The 22,112-nt window shown below is 37.8% G+C and overlaps 1 protein-coding gene across 1 annotated transcript; it reads left to right on the forward strand.

Moving 5' to 3' along the window:
• The first annotated feature begins 2,774 nt into the window (after positions 1 to 2,774).
• Positions 2,775 to 19,557, forward strand: LOC132558787 (probable flavin-containing monoamine oxidase A). The gene is made up of 11 exons (XM_060223393.1): positions 2,775 to 3,183; positions 4,165 to 4,255; positions 4,506 to 4,677; positions 8,965 to 9,079; positions 9,328 to 9,485; positions 12,418 to 12,507; positions 13,838 to 13,925; positions 14,286 to 14,386; positions 15,591 to 15,770; positions 17,103 to 17,287; positions 17,861 to 19,557. The coding sequence occupies exons 1-11, from the start codon at positions 3,051 to 3,053 to the stop codon at positions 17,976 to 17,978; spliced, it is 1,431 nt and encodes a 476-aa protein (XP_060079376.1). The 5' UTR covers positions 2,775 to 3,050; the 3' UTR covers positions 17,979 to 19,557.
• The last annotated feature ends 2,555 nt before the right edge of the window (positions 19,558 to 22,112 follow it).

The raw sequence follows: 22,112 nt of genomic DNA on the forward strand, positions 1-22,112 counted from the left end.
GACAATCGTTGTTATTTTATGGTTAATAAAATATTGACTGAGACAATCTCTGTTGTCTCATGGTTAATAAAATATTGATTGAGACAATCTCTGTTGTCTCATGGTTAATAAAATATTGATTGAGACAATCGTTGTTATTTTATGGTTAATAAAATATTGACTGAGACAATCTCTGTTGTCTCATGGTTAATAAAATATTGATTGAGACAATCTCTGTTGTCTCATGGTTAATGAAATATTGATTGAGACAATCGTTGTTGTTTGATGGTTCATAAAATATAGTATTTTAATAGCATTTCATACAGCTGTTTCGTCCTTCTAGGACTCGTCGGCGATGCTACAACATATAGCTGTTTCGTCCTTCTAGGACTCGTTGGTGATGCTACGTCATACAGATGTTTCGTCCTTCTAGGACTCGTCGGTGATGCTACATCATACCGCTGCTTCGTCCTTCTAGGACTCGTCAGTGATGCTACATCATACACCTGTTTCGACCTTTTAGGACTCGTCACTGATGCTACATCATACACCTGTTTCGACCTTTTAGGACTCGTCAGTGATACTACATCATACAGCTGTTTCGTCAAAATCTGGACGAAGAGGTGTTAAGCTCAATTATTAAATGAATTTTGTGATTTTCATATACTAGATAATTTTAGAACTGCGTCAAGTATATACATATATTCTGAATCGTGCCACTAACCAAATGAAGTTAAACATGACAGACAGTTTACGGCAGATCTCCGGGACTTAAAGTCAATCTGTAGTGTCTACCACCTTCTTTATCAAAGATTGTACAGAAACATACAAGTGAATAGCACATTTTAATAATTTAGAGTTAGAGATACAGTAGAGCTAAACAATGAAACAAGAGACCAACGGGCCTTAACTGTCATCGGATTAAAATTAGCATTGGATTCGTGTAAAACACACTACCGTTGTTATATCAGCTCTGATGTAAGATCAAACCGGTGTGATATATAGTAATATAAACCTTGACGACACATTCGTTCCGGTGATGACGTCATACCCATCACATCATACAAAAACTCAACAAACTAAATACATGGCTTCATGGATAGATCAGCCTTCTATTACGTAGTTTGTGTCAACGTAACAAACTTGGAACGAAAGGTGCTTCCCTCTCGGGTACAATGTACCTTTAAAAACAAGTAACAGCTTCTTTGTCAGTCAGCTACTAACTGGAGACTTGAGGCTGACCGACAGAGCATTATAGCAAAACTGAGGGCATTCCTTCATTTTACAAATAAGCAGAAGGATTTGGGTTTGACCAATGGTCAGTCTATAGGTACATCACTACTCTAGCCACTGCTTGAAAATTTTGATGAGGTTGTCTTTGCGTACGACATTGATTCAACACGTGGCTAGGTTCGAGCAGTAATTAAAATAGGATTGACTGACCAGTGGACAGTTCCACGATGTTCCGACCTCTTGCATCCCAAATATGGTCAGGTGGTTTCTGCTCACGTAATGACATTTCAACGTGTGAGGTTGAAGGCAAAGGTTGATCGGCTCGGTAATTTGGAAAATATTTTAATGTGTACTCCGTGTGCATCAGCTTGACCTACAGAAGGTCATTCGCTGAGAGACGTGCTATTTGACTGAACTCTAAGGTAGAACTCTGCTTAAAGCATGGTGGTTTGCATGACCTAACCAAGGACTTGAATTAATTGAAGTAAGAACAGAATATATCAACATATCTATTCTTCTTATGTTTTTACGATTTTTTTTCGTAATACTTCCTTCAGTTATCAGTGACACATTTAGAAGTTTTTAAAAACAGCATCCATACAAAAAATGTTTACAAAAATCTATTTGTGTGGCAGCCTGTGATACAAGTGATTGTATTTATTATAGAATGTTTGTGTCTTTGATACGAGTTCGTTCACGTTAGTATCGGTTACTTTCGTTTTATCTAATGTACATATCTAGTAGGCCCGGAATAGGCATACTATTGTTAGTTACGTATTTTACATGTTCTGGACAATGACTGACCACCTGACCTGTGACATGCGCTGTTCAATTCTTTCTAACTTAACCTTGCTTTCCTTTCCTACTCCTGATTTTGGGCCAGAAGCGAAAAGACGTGTTCTGATAGTTCGCTTTATTTTGATGTCCGTCATGTCATTCAGGGGTAAGTCTTTGAATCATATTGGTTTTTTTTTTATTTCTGTAGAAAATATTAATAAGGAGCAGTTAATTCATCTATTTCAAATAAGCAATTCAATTATTTTAGATTTAATCTATATTTTCACCTGATCGATCTGGATGAGAGCAATATATTTTACAGCACATTACGTAATCCTCTAATTCTGTTTAGGTCTTGGTCTAGGTAACTTATGTACCATGTAAATGTAAGTGATTTGCAGCATATTTGTAATAAGCTTCATAGCGGAGTTAATGTTATTATTTTTTGTATATGAGCTACAGAGCAAATATATATTTGTCAGTAACATGAATGTGTCTGTGTGTTGTGTGAGAGTTTGATTTGGGTGCGTTCTATGACGAATTCTACCATGTATTGCAATACGTTATTTGTATCGTTTTAGGGATGTCTAGAACTATGCCCTAATTCTGAGAATAAAAATATGGAATGACATCGTCTAGTTGGTTGTTCGAAAGGAGAAACCATCAAACCCGATTGTACTACATATGCTCAATCGGATTTGTTCTGATGCCTCGCCATTCAATGAAGAAAAACAATTAAACAAGAGTTATCTCCCTTCTAACAGTAACGGTTGCCATTATGAGCATTTGGAACTTTAGCTCTAAATATTTTCGGTTTTAAGTTTTTTTACTGATTCAGTTGTGGGAATCGAGACCAGTGAGAATTATTGAGCAGTGGAATATTACAAAAAACAAAGACAGGACGTATAACTCAACTGCGTCTGTCTGTGATCTGATGACTTCACATCCACCTGTTCCGGGCGTGGTACAACGGGTTTGAATGAAAAAAATTGGAAGCGGAGTGCGGATTTATCACTGATTTGATTGTTCCGATCTAATACACCGGATTGTGATACTTAAATATGTGTGATGCGGGGTGTAGTGAGCGACACGTGGATGTCATCATTATTGGGGCAGGATTATCTGGAATGTCCGCCGCTTACCAAATCCACAAAACCAACCCAGAAATTAACCTCTGTGTACTTGAAGCCAATGGTAAGTAAATATATCCGTATTCAGTTGAGACAGATGTACACGTTTACTGTTCGTTGTAGAAGTATATCGTAGTCTGCCAGTGTATCACAGACATAAATAAAATTAACACGGAGGGAAAAAGAAACCTCTAGATTTTACTCTTTTGAAATAAGAATCACGAAGAATCAGGTAGGTATGTTGCTGTATAGGTATTGTGTAAACTACAAACATAAACATGATATACCTGTACAGGTGATATATATACATTCTTACGTAGATTTACATTTCTTTGAAGAGTTTTAAAGCGAGTCTGTGTGGGTTTTTTTTTCATTATATTGCTACTGAAGAGGTGTAACGAAAAAAAGACATGAAGAGTTTCCGCTAATCTCATAAAATAAAAACCTGAAAAAAACATCACTTGTATACTTTTGGAAAAGAGAAAGTTGTAGGAGAGATGAAAAAATTAAATTGGTGATATTGTCACTCTATATGTATATCCCTTTTCATGATGACATCATAATGTATTCGGAGACTTGAAATCATGACGTCATATTGGAAACAATTGGAACCTTAAGCCAATCACAGTTCATCTAGATCGTATAACCTATGTGTGGTAACAAAACTCGATGTAATTTATGTCATTACATTAAAAACATGGCCATTGATATATGATACATATCCAGGCGTCTGTTTACAGGCCGTAATAGCAGTAGTAAAGCAATAATAGATAAATTATCTTAATAATTTCTATTGCCATGTAATTCATTTCCTTTGTCATTTACACAATATAAATTTCGGAATCGTTTTTATCACCAATATTTCATGTCCTTGCTTTGTTATATAGAGAGCTGGTTTTCTTCTTACAGTATGCTTGTTGTAATAGTACTTTTTTTGAAGATACAGTTGTATGTCTTGTTATGGCATTTATGGTCGTCATAAATGACACAGCTTTGAAGGCAAACACCATAAGCCTGAAAATGAGACCAAAATTATTTCATTCAGACAGAGTGGGAGGCCGCACATTATCATTGCCACTTAATACTAGAAATGGAACGACGGAAGAGTTTGATTTTGGCGGCCATTGGGTTGGAAGGTAGGTGCTTGTATTGACTTTTAATAGTGAAACATAAACACATTACATATTCGCTGCTACATGCCTCGTTCTGTTTTCATGCGTAATCGTTGTCATTTGTGACGTAATATGCTACAAAGTTACATATTTTATCAATCTATAATTTAAATAGAACTATGAAAATATCAGTTATAATCAATAAATTTCCAAATATCGATATGTAAATGATAAAATACAACACAGCATTTCACGTCTGTTTCCTCATTTCTAGACCACAGAAGGCGATCATGGCACTGTTGGACGAGCTAGGCTTGGGGACTTACCCACAGAGAACTGAGGGCAGACACCTCCTCCAAGTCGGCGGTAAGAAAGTGACGTCATATAGAAACATCCCCTCCATACCTGTCCTCTCTCTACTAGACCTCACGCTTTTTACAAATAAGGTGAGTAAAAACATAATTTTGTTGTTATATTGATGACCATAAACAACTCCTCCAAGTACATCTAAACAATCTAACCACACGGGACCATTGTACAGGATTTCCTTACCGCAATATTCGATATTAAATTTCAATTCAAGTTGTTTGCTCCACAAGTCCCGCCATTTTTTTGAACAAAGAGTTTAAAAAAATTCCGAAGTATTAATTTATACTTCACTCTTTAGTGACGTCACAAGCTTCTCCCTGAAGTAGCAAGATACATCCGGATTATTTCTAGGTTAGCTAATAATTATGTGCTATGGAGAAAAACAATCGATAAATCCACGGTGTTGTTTCTGTATAGTTTTTAACAAGCACCGCTTTTGATTATGGCTAGAGGGTCCGAATCTTAGGCAAGACAATTTTAATATTTTATCTTCATTTTCTTTCATTTTCTAATTTTTATTAACTCATTTGTTTATCACTGGTCAACATGATTAATACCGGGGTAAGCATTTAATTGATAAGATACACCTTAAGCGTCCTCGAATGAATTTTTACGACTAAACTGGCCTCTGCTATTTACAGTGTTAAGGTTAATAGTATAACGCGATCAATTACAATCTAAATAAACGATTCAAGTTTATATTGTGGTCATAACTTCTGCTCGTACAGTTTTCTAAGTGGGGACATATCAAAAAGCACAAATGATAAATAACAGTTGATCTGCTTTGTTCAATATACAAATTAGCAGAGTCGATTTTCTGATGAAATCTGGAACGCGTTGTAACTTACCAATCGTTAGAAATGCCGTTAGAAATGTACCACTGTCTTTGATATCTATATCTAAATACTTGGTAACACTTCAGATTTTTATTTAGATAAGTTCGGCATATGAACGGAGTATATAAGTTATCACTAGTATATATTTATATTGTAATCATAAATGTACATTAACACATAGAGATGACAGTTGAAATGATAAAAAACCACGTGGTACAAACGAAACATTGATAAGAACGTGTAGAATTACCTGTACACAGTTCAAAATAGCAATGTGACTATGGAAAATTCTATATGTTGATACAGACTGACAGTTTTCAGATTCATATTTTTAAATAATACATGTACATGGATTTACGTAGATTTATGTAGGTATTTATTAAAACGAAATATGGAACGATTGATTTTAAAAATGTGCGCATATCATGTTCACGTTTCTAATAAAAAAAGTACGACTTCCATATCTCGAATTTATATATCTCGAAGACCCCGTTTAAGTCGATTTATTTCTTCAGTCCCGGCTAATCTTCAGCAATACATTCGACCTCATTCAATTCGAATACAATGATAACTGGAAGTTTCCCCACGGTCTGACGACTTTGAGTTAACTCTCTTACCACCCCCCCCCCCCCTACACACCCAACACACACTCTCTTACTCTCTCCCAACAACACACTGTCTTACTCTCCCCCAAACAACACGCACTCTCTTACTCTCCCCCAACAACACACTCTCTTACTCTCCCCCAAACAACACACACTCTCTCTCTTACTCTCCCCCAAACAACACGCACTCTCTTTCTCTCCCCCAACACACTCTCTTTCTCTCCCCCATCAACACACTCTCTTACTCTCCCCCAAACAACACATACTCTCTTACTCTCCCCCAACAACACACTCTCTTACTCTCCCCCAACAACACACTCTCTTACTCTCCCCCAAACAACACGCACTCTCTTACTCTCCCCCAACAACACACTCTCTTACTCTCCTCCAAACAACACACACTCTCTTACTCTCCCCCAAACAACACGCACTCTCTTACTCTCCCCCAAACAACACATACTCTCTTACTCTCCCCCAACAACAGACTATCTTACTCTCCCCCAAACAACACATACTCTCTTACTCTCCCCCAACAACACACTCTCTTACTCGCCCCCAACAACACACTCTCTTACTCTCCCCCAAACAACACACACTCTCTTACTCTCCCCCAAACAACACGCACTCTCTTACTCTCCCCCAACAACACACTCTCTTACTCTCCCCAAAACAACACGCACTCTCTTACTCTCCCCCAAACAACATACATTCTCTTACTCTCCTCCAAACAACACGCACTCTCTTTCTCTCCCCCAACAACACACTCTCTTACTCTCCCCCAAACAACACACACTCTCTTACTCTCCCCCAAACAAACACTCTCTTACTCTCCACCACACAACACGCACTCTCTTACTCTCCCCCAACAACACACTCTCTTACTCTCCCCCAAACAACACATACTCTCTTTCTCTCCCCCAACAACACACTCTCTTACTCTCCCCCAAACAACACATACTCTCTTACTCTCCCCCAACAACACACTCTCTTACTCTCCCCCAAACAACACTCACTCTCTTACTCTCCCCCAACAACACACTCTCTTACTCTCCCCCAAACAACACACACTCTCTTACTCTCCCCCAAACAACACATACTCTCTTACTCTCCCCCAACAACACACTCTTACTCTCCCCCAAACAACACATACTCTCTTACTCTACCCCAAACAACACATACTCTCTTACTCTCCCCCAACAACACACTCTCTTACTCTCCCCCAACAACACACTCTCTTACTCTCCCCCAAACAACACACACTCTCTTACTCTCCCCCAAACAACACGCACTCTCTTATTCTCCCCCAACAACACACTCTCTTACTCTCCCCCAAACAACACACACTCTCTTACTCTCCCCCAAACAACACGCACTCTCTTACTCTCCCCCAACAACACACTCTTACTCTCCCCCAAACAACACATACTCTCTTACTCTCCCCCAACAACAGACTATCTTACTCTCCCCCAAACAACACATACTCTCTTACTCTCCCCCAACAACACACTCTCTTACTCTCCCCCAACAACACACTCTCTTACTCTCCCCAAAACAACACGCACTCTCTTACTCTCCCCAAAACAACATACATTCTCTTACTCTCCTCCAAACAACACGCACTCTCTTTCTCTCCCCCAACACACTCTCTTACTCTCCCCCAAACAACACATACTCTCTTACTCTCCCCCAACAACACACTCTCTTACTCTCCCCCAACAACACACTCTCTTACTCTCCCCCAAACAACACACACTCTCTTACTCTCCCCCAAACAACACGCACTCTCTTACTCTCCCCCAACAACACACTCTTACTCTCCCCCAAACAACACATACTCTCTTACTCTCCCCCAACAACAGACTATCTTACTCTCCCCCAAACAACACATACTCTCTTACTCTCCCCAACAACACACTCTCTTACTCTCCCCCAACAACACACTCTCTTACTCTCCCCAAAACAACACGCACTCTCTTACTCTCCCCCAAACAACATACATTCTCTTACTCTCCTCCAAACAACACGCACTCTCTTACTCTCCCCCAACAACTCACTCTCTTACTCTCCCCCAAACAACATACATTCTCTTACTCTCCTCCAAACAACACGCACTCTCTTACTCTCCCCCAACAACACACTTTCTTACTCTCCCCCAAACAACACACACTCTCTTACTCTCCCCCAAACAACACGCACTCTCTTACTCTCCTCCCAACAACACACACTCTCTTACTCTCCCCCAACAACACACTCTCTAAACCCTCCCAACAACACACTCTGTAAACCCTCCCAACAGCACATACTCTCTAACACAAAACTGGGACAAAGTTAAACTAAAGAAAGATTTAAACGGAGACTCCTGCAAACAATAAATACCAGGTGACACACGCCATGTAATGCTTGATCAATCCAAGTAAGTCATGTCACGTTCTCAAATGAGAACAAGATATACAGGAACGGAACCAACAGACAAACTAACGAGCATCAAACACGACCAGCTTCATATCACTAAACGGAACCAACAGACAAACTAACGAGCATCAAACACGACCAGCTTCATATCACTCAACGGAACCAACAGACAAACTAACGAGCATCAAACACGACCAGCTTCATATCACACAACGGAACCAACAGGCAAACTAACGAGCATCAAATACGACCAGCTTCATATCACACAACGGACCCAACAGACAAACTAACGAGCATCAAATACGTCAAGTTTCATGTCAGACAAAGAATTAGAATATTTTTCAATGAGATCACTGTGGCGTCCAGTGTGGTATGTTTGTTATGAATCAGTCACGCTCTCCAACAGGTCTTTATATCACAAAATCAGATATGTGTTTTTGTTCAATTAGACACACACTAGAACAGATCTATGTATAACGAATTGAGGGATGTGTTTTTTATTTGTCTTCAGATAGGGAAATACGTAAAAAGAATCGATCTTGCCCACCCATACCAGTGTCCTAAAGGCGAGAAATGGGACAACATGGACATGGAGACATTCTTTCAGCGTAATCTACGCACAAAAGGTAGGCACTGTCCCCACTGTTTCCAGCCTTACGGCGTCATAATATCTCGCTCAGGTACATACATGTTTTTATTTGTGTTTTTCGGTTGAACACGTTTCAAAAAATCATCCACCTCAGCTTGGTGTTTTGCATTGTACACATTCCTGAACTATTGGTTTTGATGAAGTTCACAGCCCCAAGGTCAAGGTCACATTTGCTATTACAGACGAGCATTGCCGTCTTTCATGTACTTTCCTTTTTGGTTCCAGCGGCGAAGGATTTCATGCGTGTAATAACTCGTACCATTACGACCATGGAACCTTCTCAGCAGTCAGTATTGTCACTTTTGATGTCAGTGGCCGGATCTGGTGGTATGGAAAAGATGTTTGAGACCACAGAGGACTCGGCGCAAGGGTTAAAGGTCAAGGTAAGTAGGTCAAGGCATAACGATTGAACAATTCTCGGAAGTTTTTTTATGGAGTTTGTTAATGTTGATGTCTTACTGTTTGTAGCGGGGTTTGTCAACTTATTTCTGTTGTCTTAAAGTCGGTGTTACATGATTTATTTAGAAATGTGATGGAAATTCAAACTTCGCATAAGAATAAACCTAATGATCTAACTCTCGGTATCAACAATTACAAATGCATAAGGTGATATTCAATCAAGGATCTTTTCCTGCAGCGCAGATAACCTGGTCAGGTTTCCATCAGGTTGTGTGAACGTGATCAGCTGGATTTTTCTCTTTAGTGTTTTGTCAATTTTAGGATTATTAAAATAGTCCACACTTTCGGGTCAGATAAGAGTATTGTTACCAGAGGGGATGTTATTAAGGAGTCCTACACGAGGCTTACCGAATGTTTCTAAATCAATAATCTTTCCCTGAAGGTTGAGATTTTTCTGTCTTACCCACAAGAGGGATAATTTTACTTACCTCTGGCCTCCTTATACATGCAGTATGTAGTTGTGAATTCAATACTTGCGAAACACGTTTTTCCAACTTGTTTAAACCCCTCTGTTGGTCTGAATGGAAACGCGTGAGGCATCTTACTGTGGAAGGAAACGATACTAATACCTGGGGAAATCCCACGCGGTCAGGCAGTTGCACCTATATTCTTTCACGTCCGGTCCGGCAATCGGTCCCCGGACGCTTTAGTGAAAAGTGAGTGTGTTGTTATCACTGCGTCACCCGACATGATTTAGAGTATTGTGTCGATAAAGGTTATGGAGAAGTTAAATGGTTGTATTGATATTCTGTTTGAAGTTATACGTATTTTATACTGCCAATCTTGTTCTCATTTTAGAATGTGACATTACTTATATTGTTAACTAAGAATCAGAAGACACTATAATTTCAGTACACCTGGCCTTATTCTCCGTGTAGATATCACCCTTTCGGTACACCTGGCCTTATTCTCCGTGTAGATATCACCCTTTCGGTACACCTGGCCTTATTCTCCGTGTAGATATCACCCTTTCGGTACACCTGGCCTTATTCTCAGTGTAGATATCACCCTTTCGCTACACCTGTCCTTATTCTCCGTTTAGATATCACCCTTTCGGTACACCTGGCCTTATTCTCCGTGTAGATATCACACATTCAGTACACCTGGCCTTATTATCCGTGTAGATATCACACATTCAGTACACCTGGCCTTATTATCCGTGTAGATATCACCCTTTCAGTACACCTGGCCTTATTTTCCGTTTAGATATTACTCTTTCAGTACACCTGGCCTTATTATCCGTGTAGATATCACCCTTTCAGTACACCTGGCCTTATTCTCCGTGTAGATATCTCACTTTCAGTACACATGGACTTATTCTCCGTGTAGATATCACACTTTCAGTACACCTGGTCTTATTATCCGTGTAGATATCACACTTTCAGTACACCTGGTCTTATTATCCGTGTAGATATCACACTTTCAGTACACCTGGTCTTATTATCCGTGTAGATATCACACTTCCAGTACACCTGGCCTTATTATCCGTGTAGATATCACACTTTCAGTACACCTGGCCTTATTCTCCGTGTAGATATCACACTTCCAGTACACCTGGCCTTATTATCCGTGTAGATATCACACTTCCAGTACACCTGGTCTTATTATCCGTGTAGATATCACACTTCCAGTACACCTGGTCTTATTCTCCGTGTAGATATCACACTTCCAGTACACCTGGTCTTATTATCCGTGTAGATATCACACTTTCAGTACACCTGGCCTTATTATCCGTGTAGATATCACCCTTTCAGTACACCTGGCCTTATTCTCCGTGTAGAAATCACACTTCCAGTACACCTGGCCTTATTATCCGTGTAGATATCACACTTCCAGTACACCTGGTCTTATTATCCGTGTAGATATCACACTTCCAGTACACCTGGTCTTATTATCCGTGTAGATATCACACTTCCAGTACACCTGGCCTTATTCTCCGTGTAGATATCACACTTCCAGTACACCTGGTCTTATTATCCGTGTAGATATCACACTTTCAGTACACATGGACTTATTCTCCGTGAAGATATCACCCTTTCAGTACACATGGACTTATTTTCCGTTTAGATATTACCCTTTCAGTACACCTGACCTTATTCTCCGTGTAGATATCACACTTCCAGTACACCTGGCCTTATTATCCGTGTAGATATCACACTTTCAGTACACCTGGCCTTATTATCCGTGTAGATATCACTCTTTCAGTACACCTGGCCTTATTATCCGTGTAGATATCACACTTTCAGTACACCTGGCCTTATTATCCGTTTAGATATCACCCTTTCAGTACACCTGGCCTTATTCTCCGTGAAGATATCACACTTTCAGTACACCAGGGCCCGTATACATGAAGCCATTCTCATGCTCAAGCATAGATTTTGTGATCAAGCAATTTTGCTTATAATTCGCCTAAATCATATAAAATAATATAAATGTCAAATATAAACATTGAATATAACTTTGACTTTAAGTCCTTTCAAAATTGTTTCTAAATCTTTGACAAAATCAGCCTTATTTATCAGTTTTTTAACTTAAACAAGGCATAAGGCTTGAGCACAGAATTCATGCTTGAGCCTGAGAACGGTTTCATTGATACGGGCCCAGGTCTTAATTTACGTGTAGATATATTACCATTTCAGTACACCTGGTATTATCCTTGATGTAAGTCTTACCCTTTTGGTTAATATTGTCTTATTCTGAATGTAATTATTTTTCTCTATATTTTTTACCTCATTTCATTGATCTGGAGTTTGACTGAAGGTTTTGTAAACGTGTCGATATTTTCTTGTTGTTTTTCAATTGCTATCATAACTACTAGTTTGTATTTATTTGTATCAATATTGTGTTTAATTACAGGGTGGTACTCAGCAGATTTCAAAAATACTGGCAGATAAAGTAGGACAAGCCAATATTCTACTAAACCATCCAGTGGTGAAGGTTGTCCAGGTCTGAACAGTTACTATAATACTACATAATCGCTAATTTTTACGGGCAGACTTTTCACTAATTTGATAATAGAACGGTCGCATTATCTTTGAAGGAATAAAAAATTTCGCGATCTGGATGTAAAATATCATCTGATATACTTATAGGTCTCATTATTTCGATGATTAAACTTTTGCGATCATCTTTATGTATCGCAAAAATATAATTCGTGCGAAAATTACCGCCTCTACGGTATCTCACCATATGTTAGACATTATGAACTAAACACAATTTTCGTTACGCCATTATCAAACTATATCTATTTTATTTAATCGTTAATTGGTTCAGAAGTATACAGTGAATTACATATGAATATATCGATCTCTATTATCTAACGACATGTTTTTTTCTTTCGTTCTACTTTTTAGAGAGCTGTTGATTTATCTTAATAACCCCGTAGATAGGCGATTGTTTGTAGGTTAACGTTTTAGTGTAGTCTGGAGGGGTGTTTCATGATAAACCTTGTAAACACAAAGATAGGCGACTGTTTGACGTTTTAGTGTAGTCTGGAGGGGTGTTTCATGATAAACCTTGTAAACACAAAGATAGGCGACTGTTTGACGTTTTAGTGTAGTCTGGAGGGGTGTTTCATGATAAACCTTGTAAACACAAAGATAGGCGACTGTTTGACGTTTTAGTGTAGTCTGGAGGGGTGTTTCATGATAAACCTTGTAAACACAAAGATAGGCGACTGTTTGACGTTTTAGTGTAGTCTGGAGGGGTGTTTCATGATAAACCTTGTAAACACAAAGATAGGCGACTGTTTGACGTTTTAGTGTAGTCTGGAGGGGTGTTTCATGATAAACCTTGTAAACACAAAGATAGGCGACTGTTTGACGTTTTAGTGTAGTCTGGAGGGGTGTTTCATGATAAACCTTGTAAACACAAAGATAGGCGACTGTTTGACGTTTTAGTGTAGTCTGGAGGGGTGTTTCATGATAAACCTTGTAAACACAAAGATAGGCGACTGTTTGACGTTTTAGTGTAGTCTGGAGGGGTGTTTCATGATAAACCTTGTAAACACAAAGATAGGCGACTGTTTGACGTTTTAGTGTAGTCTGGATTGGTGTTTCATGATAAACCTTGTAAACACAAAGATAGGCGACTGTTTGACGTTTTAGTGTAGTCTGGATTGGTGTTTCATGATAAACCTTGTAAACACAAAGATAGGCGACTGTTTGACGTTTTAGTGTAGTTTGGAGGGGTGTTTCATGATTAACCCGTACACCTAGATACAGAAAGACAATTAATCCACTATGTAAGATAATACCAATAGACGGTTATGTTACAGGACGACAATTACGTGACCGTCTCGTGCCAAAATGGACTGCAGGTGACTGGTCGGTGTCTCATCTTAGCCACGCCCCCTACAGCTGCAGGTGAGGGTGAACCGGAAATGACGCAAAAAGATAATTGCTGCTAGTTAATATCACATGCGTTAAGCATCACTTATTTCCTCGAATGACTGTTGGTATGGAAAGTGTGCACATATTACGGTGCGAGATGTCCATTTCACTATAACAGAATGAAACGTTTTGCCTGCCGAATGAAAAGACTAATGCAATCTAACGAAACATGAACAGTTGAAGTACCTTTCTTAGATTTATTGATAAAGATGTCACGACGAAAATAACCTACTACATGTTTATATACGACATAATTAGACGACTATTAAACACATTGTCAATAATATTCGCATCAAGTTTAATTGAACTATTTCTTTATTTTTTTACTTCTAGACAAAATTAGATTTGAGCCTCTGCTTCCGGTTGAGATAACAGAGGTCAACAAAAGTTATGTATTTGGAGATTGTATCAAAACCATAGTGACGTACGAAGAGGTAAGTTCTTTTTGACGGAGGATGATGAGACTAAATCAGTCGATTTTTTCAACAACTATGTCCTCGGGTAGTCGCATCTTTGTAACGGTTGTATTCCTGTAGTCCTAGAATTGTTAAATTCTAACGTCTCTATAAGAGCCGGGTCATTTGGAAATTGATTAAACCTGTTTCTCTAAAAGAGGCGTGTCCTAGAATTAATCAATTCTACCGTCTCTGTAAGGGACGGGTCATTTGGAAATTGAAAAACCTGTTTCTCTAAAAGAGGCGTGTCCTAGAATTAATAAATTCTACCGTCTCTATAAGAGGCGTGTCCTAGAATTGATAAATTATACCGTCTCTATAAGAGGCGTGTCCTAGAATTGATAAATTCTACCGTCTCTATAAGGGGTGGGTCTTTTGGAAATTGAAATACCTGCTTCTGTATAAGAGGCGTGTCCTAGAATTGATAAATTCTACCGTCTCTATAAGAGGCGTGTCCTAGAATTAATAAATCATACCGTCTCTATAAGGGACGGGTCATTTGGAAATTGAAATACCTGCTTCTGTATAAGAGGCATGTCCTAGAATTGATAAATTCTAACGTCTCTATAAGAGGCGTGTCCTAGAATTGATAAATTCTACCGTCTCTATAAGGGGCGGGTCATTTGGAAATTGAAATCGCTGCTTCTCAATAACAGGCGTGTCCTAGAATTGATAAATTCTACCGTCTCTATAAGAGGCGTGTCCTAGAATTGAAAAATTCTACCGTCTCTATAAGAGGCGTGTCCTAGAATTGTTAAAACTCTGACGGTCATAATTTGATGTTTACTGGGCCATTGTAAGTTTTGGAATCAAATAAAGATTCAAACATCCCACAATTTAATTATCTTCTTTAGTATACCTTCAAACAATTAGCTATTTTCCTGATTCATGCGAGATTCGGAGTTGTTGGAAACTAGTGCTAAAAAATGGCGAATGAGCACAGACATACCATGGATGAATCGGAGTGACTAGAAGATTACAAAAAAATCTCCATAAATATTAACATATCCTACCCATTTATGTATGTGATAGTATCTGTTATAAATATATGATATTAACCGGAGTTTAAGATTTATTCATTGTTATGATAAACCGGGTACATATACATAAGGCTACTTTTTAAAAAAGAAAGGCCCTTACTCTGTCCTTGTAAGCGAATTATATCTTTTATCGGTTGATGAAGGCGTTTTGGGCCAGAAGGGGATTAAATGGCGATATAGAGACAAATGGTGGACCTAGTCATGTGACCGGATGTGATAAAGGACCGATAACAGCTGTAATGGATGTGACGTCACATACGGGGAACCCAGCGTTGGTTGTGTTTATAAATGGAATACAGGCTCGTCAATGGGGAATACAGCAGGTCAGTGGTCAATAACACGTTCCTGTCCGAGAAATACGTATGTTTATATTATATGTAGTATGTAAATCTTTAAACCTGTTTCCATTTAACACACACGTGAATAACACCTTTTGATAAGTGTGAGATACCGAATTAAATTGCATCATACATTTATTTTAGGACTCGGCAGTGATGCCAAGGGCCTAAATTTTGAAGTCTAGGAGGTGACTGAGGAAAATCTAAAGTAAACCAAAGAAAAGTCCAAATCTATACTAGGAGATGCAGCAATCCAATAATTAAATAAATTTCGTAATGTTCACAAATCAGTAATTATTTTAGAACAGGTACACATACTATTCTGAACCGTGGTATCACGTGATGTAGCTCATTGTATTCAAACAATTCAGATACTGAATCCATGAACTACAGTGAATTACTATGGACTTATTAAGCCTTAATGAGCATTGTTAACACAAGACATGTTTTCGATATTTTGATGTAAAATTATCACCCAAACTGTACATATATGTGATATATTGATGTTAAGAATAATTTCCAAATATGGTTGTTCAAACCGAAACTATGTTTTAAAGCGTTTGTCACCAGGGGAGATTTTATCGTGACTTTGTAGAGATAGTGTCTGTGTGTATCAGATCGGTTTCAACCTGGTATAATAATTTGTTGATATGTGAACAAGTAGGTTTTCAATTATGATGAACTTGAAGTAGAACATATTTAACGACGCATCAGAGTGTTTAAACGAACATAAGATAGTGTTTAATCAAACATAAGATAGTGTTTAATTAAACATCAGATGGTGTTAAACCAAACATCAGATAGTGTTTAACCATACATTAGATGTGTTTAACCATACATCAGATAGTGTTTAACCGTACATCAGATGGTGTTAAACCAAACATCAGATAGTGTTTAACCATACATTAGATGTTTTTACCATACATCAGATAGTGTTTAACCTTACATTAGATATTGTGTAACCAAACATCAGATAGTGTTTAACCGTACATCAGATAGTGTTTAACCAAACATCAGATAGTGTTTAACCGTACATCAGATAGTGTTTAACCAAACATCAGATAGTGTTTAACCTTACATTAGATATTGTGTAACCAAACATCACATAGTGTTTAACCATACGTTAGATAGTGTTTAACCATACGTCAAGTAGTGTTTAACCATACATCAAATAGTGGATAACCATACATCAGATGGTGTTTAACCATACGCCAGGTAGTGTTTAACCATACATCAGATATTGTGACACTACTTAGCTACGTATTGCATATATCGTATCATATTTAGATTCTAAAACTTATTTTGGTTGTGTTTTAGGAGGACGTTAGACGGAATGCTGTTCTGGAATCTCTCTCTAATTACTTTGGACAGGAAGCATTATCTCCCCTTGATTACCGTGAGAAAAATTGGGGCGAGGAAGAATTTATCGGTGGCGCATTAGATTCCATAGGACTGGGGGCCATAAAATATCTGGATAAAGGACCTGGAGGTCCCTTTATGCGGTAAATATTGCAGAAAACATCGCAGATTTGATTTCCAACGATACCAAAAATACGTCGTAACTAAACAGTTAATGGTTAATAATTCAATAACAACACTGGCGTAGGACTTCAGATAATTACCTGGAGAAGAATCATAGACAATGGTTCTGTTTTATACCTGATCACAGTATGGTGCGGTAATACCACACGGAAAGGTTTGACATCTACAAGATAAAACAAATCAAGTCAATTCGAGAATGTAGACATTACGCTGCTGTATCATTTTTTCTGGGTAAATTTCAAAAAAATTTATTGTGAAAACTGCTATGGCCTATGTAGATTGATGTCCATATTTTTGACACAATAACCGAACTAGTGTCTTTTAAGTACGTTTTCGAAGAGAAATTGACATGATTATACGGTGAGCACGGTCCGTGATAAATTTTAATTTCTTAATTTTATCTTTATTTTTGCAATTATCAGTCATGTTTCAACATTCTGATACAATGCACTATTAAGTTTTTAAACATTATTTGTTTTAAGAATATCAGTAAGGTTCTAAGTATGTAATTTTGAATCTTGTTCGATTGCCAGTGTCCACTTCGCCGGGACAGAGACTGCTGATGAATGGAACGGGTACATGAGCGGTGCTGTAGAGGCAGGAACACGGGCAGCTAACGAGGTGTTAGGTTTCTTACAGTCAGTTCAATGAGTGGATGATCTGAAACAACGTATAGACGACATCACACTAGTGGCCTTGCTGTGTTAAATATTTAACCGAGTTCGGTAATTTGATGAATTTAGAACATTTGATATTACAAGGAGTGAAGGACATGAAAGACTACATTTATCACGCTATCTTAGAAAATTTGAGAAAAAATCAATTTGTTTCTCGATAATAGGTTTTTTTCAGGTTGAATGTGAATTTCTTCAAATCCGCGGCGACAATGCCATGACGTCATTTAGTTATGATGTCACAAAAGTAGTATGGCACGTGCACCTTACTATATCAATGACATGGATGTATACCCTAGCATACAATATGGTTGGGATATTTATCTCAACTATAGGATGAATACATGTCAGACGATCAACATGGGACCTTAATCTTAAATATCCCTCGTTTCATGACATTTAAAGCTAAATTTCTCATTTAGGTTAAGTTTGAAAAATAACCAACATTACAGAAAGACCACATGATTGAAAGATAAGCACGTCAGTACTGAACTTCGCTAGCCAAAACGTTGATAACTAAGGACTGTATCTCTAAGCTGGGTGTGAAGCAAACCTTTGTTAGAAATAGCGGAGATTCAGCATCTGAACCAAAAGCAACGTTTAAGGAAATGGAAAATGTTATATGTCACCTTGTGTCGTCAAGTTACATGCGAAAGACAATAATCAACTCTGCAAGAAATTTCCTTTGGTATCGTGATAACTGCCTTCAACTCCAGACCTGCAAGGACCAACTCCAGACCTGCTAGGACCAACTCCAGGCCCGCTAGGCCCAAATCCAGACCAGCTAGGGCCAACTACAGACCTGCTAGGGCCAACTCCAGACCTGCTAGGGCCAAGTCCAGACCTGCCAGGCCCAACTCCAGACCAGCTAGGGCCAACTACAGACCAGCTAGGGCCAACTACAGACCTGCTAGGGCCAACTCCAGACCTGCTAGGGACAATTCTGCAAAAAGGAAAAGTGCTAACCGCTTTTTAGTAGATATGATTAGAACGCGGGACATTTTTATAGTAACCTAGAAACGTATTTATATTTACAATACAAAGACGCATAATATCTCATCACAGTGTATAGTGTTCACAGTGTAAACATAGCTAATAACGAGCTTCTAGTAATGGCATTTTATATCGATATAACTGCCAATGGAAAGCACGGGAAATTTGAATTTGAATACAAATAATATATAAAGCTGGATAACATACAAAATGCATCACTATTGAACTGCATTCAGTGACGGACATACAATCCACTACACACGGATTAACATGATATTGTTAACTTTATCTAACATCATTATTACACAGTGTATCACTAAATTATCAACTATCCTGTTCATTATATCATACATACTCTGCTTTCTCTTGTTTTACATTTTTTGCTGTGATACAAGTAAGATGTATATTGCTGATAGTGAAATGTATTTTAAGACAAATATACAATGTATTTAAGATATATCTGAGGGGAGAATCTCAAACAGATTGCGATTTGTAAAAGGTAGAAATTGTGAATGTGTACATTTCTTTTTTATTTTCCATATAAAGCTTTGATTGAATTCAAACCGTTTTGATTTGTTGAATGATTCTATATTAAAAGTTTCTTTTTGCATTTTTCTAGGATAAATTCTAGTTTCGTCGTTTTGGAGTTCTATTAACATATCTGTATTGCATTGTTTTCTATTTTCAAACATTCTTACAGCTATTGTTTTATGGATGAAGTCAATAACACTATAAGAGGAAGGTCATTACCAACTGTATATCACGTGTTGTTAGGACAACTATATATATATAGGATGGTCATTACCAACTGTATATCACGTGTTGTTAGGACAACTATATATATATAGGATGGTCATTACCAACTGTATATCACGTGTTGTTAGGACAACTATATATATATAGGATGGTCATTACCAACTGTATATCACGTGTTGTTAGGACAACTATATATATATAGGATGGTCATTACCAACACTATATCACGTGTTGTTAGGACAACTATATATATATAGGATGGTCATTACCAACACTATATCACGTGTTGTTAGGACAAATATATATATATAGGATGGTCATTACCAACACTATATCACGTGTTGTTAGGACAAATATATATATATATAGGATGGTCATTACCAACTATATATCACGTGTTGTTAGGACAACTATATATATATAGGATGGTCATTACCAACACTATATCACGTGTTGTTAGGACAAATATATATAAATAGGATGGTCATTACCAACACTATATCACGTGTTGTTAGGACAACTACATATATATAGGATGGTCATTACCAACTAAATATCACGTGTTGTTAGGACAACTATATATATATAGGATGGTCATTACCAACACTATATCACGTGTTGTTAGGACAACTATATATATATATATATATATACATATATATATATATAGGATGGTCATTACCAACACTATATCACGTGTTGTTAGGACAACTATATATATATAGGATGGTCATTACCAACACTATATCACGTGTTGTTAGGACAACTATATATATATATAGGATGGTCATTACCAACACTATATCACGTGTTGTTAGGACGACTATATATATATAGGATGGTCATTACCAACACTATATCACGTGTTGTTAGGACGACTATATGAAATATCCACTTTTATTCTAGACTGTATCATCCAATGAATTAAACGACGATCTACAATAACAATAGTTATTCGTTGAGTACTATATACGAAAGGGTTTGTGTTTTTCAATAGAAATAACTCCATTGTCGTGAAGTTTTTACTATATCAATATTTGACTATACTGTCGTGTTGTTCTATAGTTCATACTACATAGTATATTATTAATCATGACGCTTTCTAACAAAGAATGAAATATGAAAGTGGTCGTTAAATCTGTCTCAAAACAAAGACATGTCCATTAATAGTAATGTCCCTGCATCCTCAACCCATGGTGTTTACATGTCGCTGTTGATTCGATACTCAAGGCCTGTTCCCATTATCACGATTTTCGTGTAAGAAGCCGTCAACCGATTGACGAACTTGTAACACAGTATTTCAAATGATGGAGCTCAATAATAAGGTGGGGCTGCTGTACGGTCGACATCGTGATCCCATCAAAACAATCCATTTCTTTATGTGATGTGAAGCTGGACGTGTTTGATGTTCATTAGTTTGTCGGTGTTGGTTCCGTTGTGTGATCTGAAGCTGGACGTGTTTGATGTTCATTAGTTTGTCGATGTTGGTTCCGTTGTGTGATCTGAAGCTGGTCGTGTTTGATGTTCATTAGTTTGTCGATGTTGGTTCCGTTGTGTGGTCATGGAACATGACAGGTGTCGTCGATGAAGCAGAAGACGCTAATTTTCCTGGAACACTTGGGTTTTATTCTCCTTGCATTTTTTCAGGAGTGTTCGTATAAATCTTTTGTTCATATTTTGTCCTAGTTATATTGAATTTGAGTTTGGGTAATAATTATGTTGGCATGTTGGTATTTTCTTGGGTTTTTTTTTTGTAATATAGAATCTTTCATTGATTCAGGTTTAAATCAATATACGAATTTAATCATTTGATAGGTAACGAACCTATTGTTTAGTGGTATGTCAAATATTTCATAGATATATTAAATTGAATTCTACATGGGTACAAGGGTAAGATTCTATTGATCACACGACTCTTATTTACTAGAAACAAGCGGGGAAAAAAGTTATTTTCTCAGTAAGCGACGCGGTCGGGTTGTTATTCAGTGACGAGAAAGCCATGTGGCGTGATCAAGGTATGGTTTATTTATGACGACACAACAGTGTTATTACACAGGTTTAACGATAATTATACCAGGACGCTATGACAGGTTCCACTGAGTTTACCGGGATATATGTGTAAAAATAGTGTCGTAATATCATGTGCAACGAAAAATAAGAAACTGAGCACGAGCTGGGAAAGCACACAGTTACTGTAACTCATTGCGTGTCGACGAAGGCGAATTATTGTGTCCCAACCCTAACTCCTTCCAACCCTCACCTGAGCCTGACCGGGACGCTGGGATGGCTTCCATGTCTTTTTTTACCATTTTACCAGTTAAGTGAACACCTTGTTCATCATGAAACAGTGCCTCAAAATAAC

This window comes from Ylistrum balloti, unplaced genomic scaffold (genome assembly GCF_031769215.1).
Source record: "Ylistrum balloti isolate Yb309-2 unplaced genomic scaffold, AGI_CSIRO_Ybal_v1 Utg370826, whole genome shotgun sequence".
Classification (NCBI taxonomy): Eukaryota; Metazoa; Mollusca; class Bivalvia; order Pectinida; family Pectinidae; genus Ylistrum; species Ylistrum balloti.